This window comes from Chaetomium globosum, genomic scaffold (assembly GCF_000143365.1).
Source record: "Chaetomium globosum CBS 148.51 scaffold_7 genomic scaffold, whole genome shotgun sequence".
Taxonomy (NCBI): Eukaryota; Fungi; Ascomycota; class Sordariomycetes; order Sordariales; family Chaetomiaceae; genus Chaetomium; species Chaetomium globosum.
Genome location: NT_165982.1, coordinates 2,240,031 through 2,246,010, shown reverse-complemented (window position 1 = coordinate 2,246,010; position 5,980 = coordinate 2,240,031). Strand labels below are relative to the sequence as shown.

The 5,980-nt window shown below is 56.0% G+C and overlaps 2 protein-coding genes across 2 annotated transcripts in view; both read right to left on the bottom strand.

The window, feature by feature from the left end:
* Positions 1-86: 86 nt before the first annotated feature.
* CHGG_10295 (uncharacterized protein) lies at positions 87-964 on the bottom strand (the record flags this gene model as incomplete). The annotated part of the gene is made up of 5 exons (XM_001228221.1): positions 87-139; positions 285-575; positions 651-681; positions 766-834; positions 890-964. 5 exons carry the CDS (start codon positions 962-964, stop codon positions 87-89), a joined length of 519 nt encoding a protein of 172 aa, XP_001228222.1.
* Positions 965-1,597: 633 nt separating this feature from the next.
* The window catches only part of CHGG_10294 (uncharacterized protein), a gene marked incomplete at both ends in the record, with an annotated part of 5,485 nt that continues 1,102 nt past the window's right edge, over positions 1,598-5,980 (bottom strand). The window contains 6 exons of the mRNA XM_001228220.1: positions 1,598-1,641; positions 1,852-1,925; positions 1,983-4,698; positions 4,805-5,224; positions 5,275-5,297; positions 5,354-5,887. Of these exons, the coding sequence (XP_001228221.1) occupies positions 1,598-1,641; positions 1,852-1,925; positions 1,983-4,698; positions 4,805-5,224; positions 5,275-5,297; positions 5,354-5,887 (3,811 nt within the window). The remainder of the gene's footprint in view (positions 1,642-1,851; positions 1,926-1,982; positions 4,699-4,804; positions 5,225-5,274; positions 5,298-5,353; positions 5,888-5,980) is intronic.

The window sequence follows — 5,980 nt, the reverse complement described above, 5'->3', positions numbered from 1 at the left end:
AGAGGGGTAGGAAAAGGAGTTGTAGTCATGAAATGGGGGTGGGCGATGGTCGGCGGGTAAGATGAAATGACTGGGGGAGGAGTCATCTAACGGGGATGGGTTGAGAGAGTTGTTGAGAGGTAGAGCCAGCATGCCCTGCCTGAGCTGAGGTGACAGCGCAGCCGTGTGGAAGTGTTGAGAAGAGAGAGGGCGTGCCGAGAATATTGACAACGGGCAAGGCACCAAACCAGATCCCATGCCAACCCCCTCAACAGAAAGAAAGGGAAAAAAAAAAGGACACTCACTCTCCTCCGCCTCCGCCTCCCCAAACAACCCCACCATCGTCGCCCTCAACACCTCCGGCTTGTGCGTCGCGGCCGCGTGCTCCCAGTACTGCGAGAAGAACTCGTCGAGCGCCTTGGTCAGACGCGGCTGCTTCCCGTCAGCGGCGGCGGCATCCGACTCGGCGAGGCCGCACAGGGCGCGCATGATGGGCAGCGTGTTGGCCGGGAAGTCGGGCGGCAGGCCGGGGGTCATGGGCACCGAGAAGTGGCGCGCCCACCGCAGGCGCTCCGTGTTGATCCAGGTGTCTTTGTCTGTGTGCGTACGTGGCGTGTTAGTCACTGGCTGCTGTGTGGGCGGTGGCGGGATGGAGATAGACGAGGACGTACTCTTGATCTTGATGGGGGCGGTGTTGCCACACTGTGGAAAGACGGGAGTGGTTAGTTAGTTTCAGTTCGAATTCAGCCTTGGATAGCCGAGGAGATCAGATCAGAAGACACACACCTTGTGCATCAGTCCGCCGAGGAAGATGGGCACGTAGGTGATGTCGCACCCCTTGAAAACCTCATCGTGCTGTCCTTGTTATCAGTTTCAAGCCGTCAACATCCCTATTTGGGTTTGAACATACCCTGAGGATGTAATACGCCAGATACGCAAACGGACTAACGGTATCGACGTAGAGAGTGATCTTGGGCGCGGCCATCTTTGCGGTGGCGACTTGTAGAGAGTTTCTGAGTGTGGATGATAGACGCATGCAGGTTGCTGAGAGATCAGAATTTGCCACCGATGGTGATTGTAGGTCGGGTATAAGTAGTTGACTTAGTTGTCATGGATGTTGTGAGTGTTGCACGAGAACAAAGATGGTTGGGGATGAAGATAGAGTTGATAACTAATCACACCCGGTCCACACAACCTGGAGACCACGCCAAACTCAAATGTTGTACGTCCCGGGAAAGACAGGGATGTAGGACTAGCAATTCAACACCTCAACAAAATAGAAACCACCGCTAAATGGGGGATGTTGTCCGAGATGCACCTCTACTTATACCCACGTGTATCCTGCCGACCCAACACCGAAGAAGCGAGCCGAGGGATCGGGTCGACGGCAATGCAATGCTAACCCCGCATCCAGATTGTGGGGTACATGAACATGTCTACGCTACACTAGAACGGCGCCATGGAATGCCACAAGCCAAATCCTGGATTCACTATTGTACTGCCCCGTACATGAAACGTAGCCGTACATGCTTCAACTCACAGCTGCCTCCATACCTACACCGGCACAGTTTACCTACCCAATATCTATGCATCATCCCCGGACCCCTCACAGCGTCTCCTACCCTGCTCCCATCCCCAAGAGCCGCCTAAAACGCAGCAATGCTGTGTTCGGTCGGTAGTTTGGTGAGTACATCAAACGAACCCGTGCCGACCGTGCCGAGCTTGCCAACGACGAGCCTGCTGGATGGCGTGGTGAGGCTGTCCCAATCGCCGTCGAGAACCGCGTCTTTGAGGAAGCCGACCGTGGTTTCTGTTGCACAGCGTCAGCATCGTTACGCAGAGTCAAAAAGAAGATTATTATTTTAGACTTACCGTAGCTCATCTTGGTAAAGGGGCTGACGTTGCCTGTCAGGCCGATACGGTTGAAGGCCGAGAAACCGCCATTTCTACACGCGACAGTTAGCGATACGCACTATGAGAAGCAAGACACGAGAGGCACCCACCTGGTCATGTAATCGGCAATGAGGTTCAGATGGCGGGGATCGACCGCGATACCGTGACCGGCGAAGACGCCGCTGAGTTCCGCGACGATATTGCTCCGGCACGCTTCCACGCCGTACACCTCCAGCACCTGTGCGATATCGTTGGTCGAGATCCTGTTGGGGTTGATGTAGTCGCCGTACTGCTGCATGGCCCGGAGGTTGGCGCCGTCGGTGTGCACAAGCATCTCGACTATGCGCTCTTCGCCCGTGGCCTCGTCCTTCCTCTTCTTGGGCTCGAATGCCGCGTTGCCGATGCGGTGGATCTGCTGGATAACCGACTTCTTGACCGCCTCCTGCACTAGGCTGAGCATCAAGATCTTGGGAATCGACGCGTCAAACTCGAGCGTGAAGTCGACCCATTCTCCGCCCGCCTCGTCGCACCGGAACCGCGCCACGTGCTCATTCTTGCTCTTGATGCGCGCCTCGCGCGACCGCGACCGCTCCTCGTCCGTCTTGTCGCCTAGCTCATCCTCGGGCTCAGGGCTGCCGCCGTACGCCTCGTCGACAAAGTCAAGCCGTTCCTCGCCCTCCTCGACGTCGTCTGTCTCCCGTTGGAGTTGGTTCTGGATCTCGTCATCCTCATCATCGTTCGGCCCGTACGAGACCGCCTCGGACCGGTTGGCCCTCTGCTTGGCGCTCGTGGCGTCGTCATCCCCTTCGTCGTCGTCGTCCTCATCATCTCCAGTTGTGACCCTTTCTGAAGCGGGGGGCGCCGTTTCCACAACGCCGGACTTGACGCCGACCTCGGGCGTAGCCGCGCTCTTCGACTTTTGCTTCTTCTTGATTTCTTTCCTGGTGAGCAGAGAGAGCAGCGGGATGAACTTGCGCTCCACTGTGTTGAGTACGTCAGCGATGTTAATAGCATACATGCTGGCGTAGTCGCCGGCCTCGAAGAACCGCAGCCGGATCTCGAACGACTTAGCCAGCGCGTATCCAATCCCGCGGCCAACGCGCTCGCGGACAACCGCCTCCTTGGTGACGTGCGCAAGCGGGAGCACGCTAATGGACTTGGCAAATTGCTCGCCATCGAGTTCCGAGAGCTCCTCGTTGAGCACAAGGGTCATAGACGGCGTCGAGATCTTGGAACTAGCCGTCATCAAGATTTCGCGGAGACGCGGGATACCCAGTGTCACGTTCTTGGCCGAGTGACCTGCCAAATGGAACGTGTTCAGTGTCATTTGTGTGGACGGCTCTCCAACAGACTGGCCGGCGACGATACCAACCGCCTCGCCAGGCTCGACCAAAGACCGGATGTACTTGGCTGCCAGAATCTTCTCGGCCGTCTTGCGGGCGATTTGACCCTTTTGGCTGTCTGACCCCTTCTTCTCCTTGATCAACCCGTCCTTGTTCGTCTTGACGTAATCCATCATCTTGCTGTAGAACTTCTCCGATGTCGCAAACGCAAAGGCGGTGGGGTCAACCTCCGATGATACCGGGTCGAGTGGATTGCGAGTGCTGCTAGATCGGATGGCGCTCTTCATCCGCTTCATGATTTCGTCCCTGTGTTCAAACAGGGCCTGGGTGCCGGACTCATGATACCTAATCTGCGGCAGCTGCGAATCGAGGTTGCGAAGGACAAACTCGAAATCATTGAGATACTTTTGTTTCCCAATATCGATGCCGTCCTCACCAAAGAGGAACTGCACAACGGTGCCGTCTGAGTCTCGCACCGACGAATCGTACGAGACCCTCAGACCCTCCATGCCCTTGATCAAACATCTCTGGAGGTAGCCGGAGCGGGATGTCTTGACGGCCGTATCGATTAGACCTTCGCGACCGGCCATGTGATGGAAGTAGTACTCCTGCGGGCGAATGCCCGTCAAGAAACGGTTGACAATATAACCACCTGCCCTCACATCGGTGTCGTAGGGTTTGAAGCTGGGTAGGGTCTTGCCGCTCACCATCACAGGGACACGGCGGCCTTCAAGAACCTGCTGACCCAGGTTGCACGAGATAAGGTTGGCGTTGACGGGACTACCCTTGGCACCAGAAGTCGTCATAGACTGCATGTGGTTCTTCGGGAACTGCTTCTCGAGACCAGCAGGCAGGCACAGCCTGGTGATTTCGGTCGAGAGCTTGGCGCATTCCTGACTGGTAAGCAACTCGAGACCTTCCTGCTTCTTGTCGTCTCTGTGCACTTCCTCGAGACGCTCCAAAAGCAAGGGATCGTCCTTGGTCGGCTTCTGTTCGCCGAGCGAAACGTACTTGGCTGCCACCTCGATACCGATGTTTACCGCGGCCTTGATCGTTTCCTTGCGATCCTTCTCTCCCTGCGGCGTCATACGGAGATCGTCCATACCGCATGTGAAGGCGACCATGGCCAAGTATCGGGTTAATAGGCGGCCTATGCTGCTGAGCAGTTTCCCTGCCACCGATGGTCCATAAACCTCATGCACCGCGTGGACGAACCCCCCATCGCTTGGACCCAGCTGGGACTTGTCGAGGATACCGCTGATGAACTCGCCGTCGCGGAACATCACCTGGCCCTCCTCGGAGTCCTCTCCCCAGCTACGGCTCTTGACCTTAGCAGATCCGTTCATCCACAGATCGCCGCAATCGGCGGGTCTGATATTCTTCAGGATCGTTGTGATAACCTGCTTACCCGTCCAACGGGGCGCCGGTTTGATGATCGCCGGGGGCACGAGCTCAATCTTGTCACCCGTAATGTGGCCGCTCTCTGGTCAGAGAAAAAAAAAATATGAGTAGCTGATAAGCTCCTTGATCGAGGAATATGTCCTTGTTGCCCAGCTCCACTGAAACGGACATATGGTCCTGAATCAAACCACGCAGGGGGGTGCCGGCCGTTCCAGAGATATACTGGTGATCGGTATCGGAGAGTTGAAGCGCTTCGGCGCCCCTCACTTCGGTTAGCGGAAAATGCATGTTCATCTCATCTCCGTCAAAATCGGCATTGTAGGTGTTGCAGTTGGCATAGTGCATGCGAATGGTCTTTTCCCCGGGCAGGACGCGGACTCTGTGACCCATGATGGAGGGCTTGTGGAGTGTCGGTTGCCGGTTCATCAACACCACATCACCGTTGGTCAAATGCCGGTGTACCTTCTTGTTCCGCTGGCCACTGAAGTTGTTTCCGGTTGGAGCGAGAAGTTGGTTGGCGAGCGAGACACGGTCCTCCAGGGACTTTGCCCGTAGGTTAACAATCTGGCCGTTCTCATTCTCGATCGCCGCAGCACCAGGCCATTTGTCTGGGTTCGTTAGCATCGTAGACTTCAAACGGCAGCCCGCTGTGACTTACCAACACCGTTGATAACAGCTTGCCTGGTTGATTTTGTTAGTATGCTAAGGAACCACAAGGCGCACCCGGGGTGACTTACTGAAGGTCCTTGAAGTTGTGGCTCGTCACCGGCTCAGGGTATGTGAGTTTCCTGGCGAAAACAGGGGGGACACCGATTTCGTTGGTCTCAATATTAGGGTCAGGAGAGATAACACTTCTGGCCGCGAAGTTGACACGCTTGCCCATCATGTTCTTCCGGAACAGGCCTTCTTTCTTCTCCAGCTTCTGCTTGATACCTTCCTCGTTTCGCTTGGCGGCAGCACCCTGAACAGGGTTCTTGTCCCGGTCAATGAGCGAGTTGACGGCATCCTGCAGCTCTGTCCATGCCTGGTACAAAGAGCTCATATCCCTTGTCCTCCTGCTCTCATCCATCATGTCCTCCTTGGTTTGGCCGCTGATCTCTCGCGAGATCTGTGCCACGAGTGAAGCGCTCCTAAGAATTAGCTTGTAAAGGCTGTTTTGCTGGGCTTCGGAGATCTGGGAGTCTCCCATGCGAGCCTCTGGGCGATAGCGATTGGGGGGGACCAAAAGCGTCGATACAAAGAACATATCGGCTGAGAGCGGCTTGGAGTTCCTGGGACGAGGATTTGAGTTATATAAGAGGGAGAGGATCTCCTGCTCCCGTTCGAACAGCACTCAAGGCGCTTCTGGACTTCCATAGTGCTGA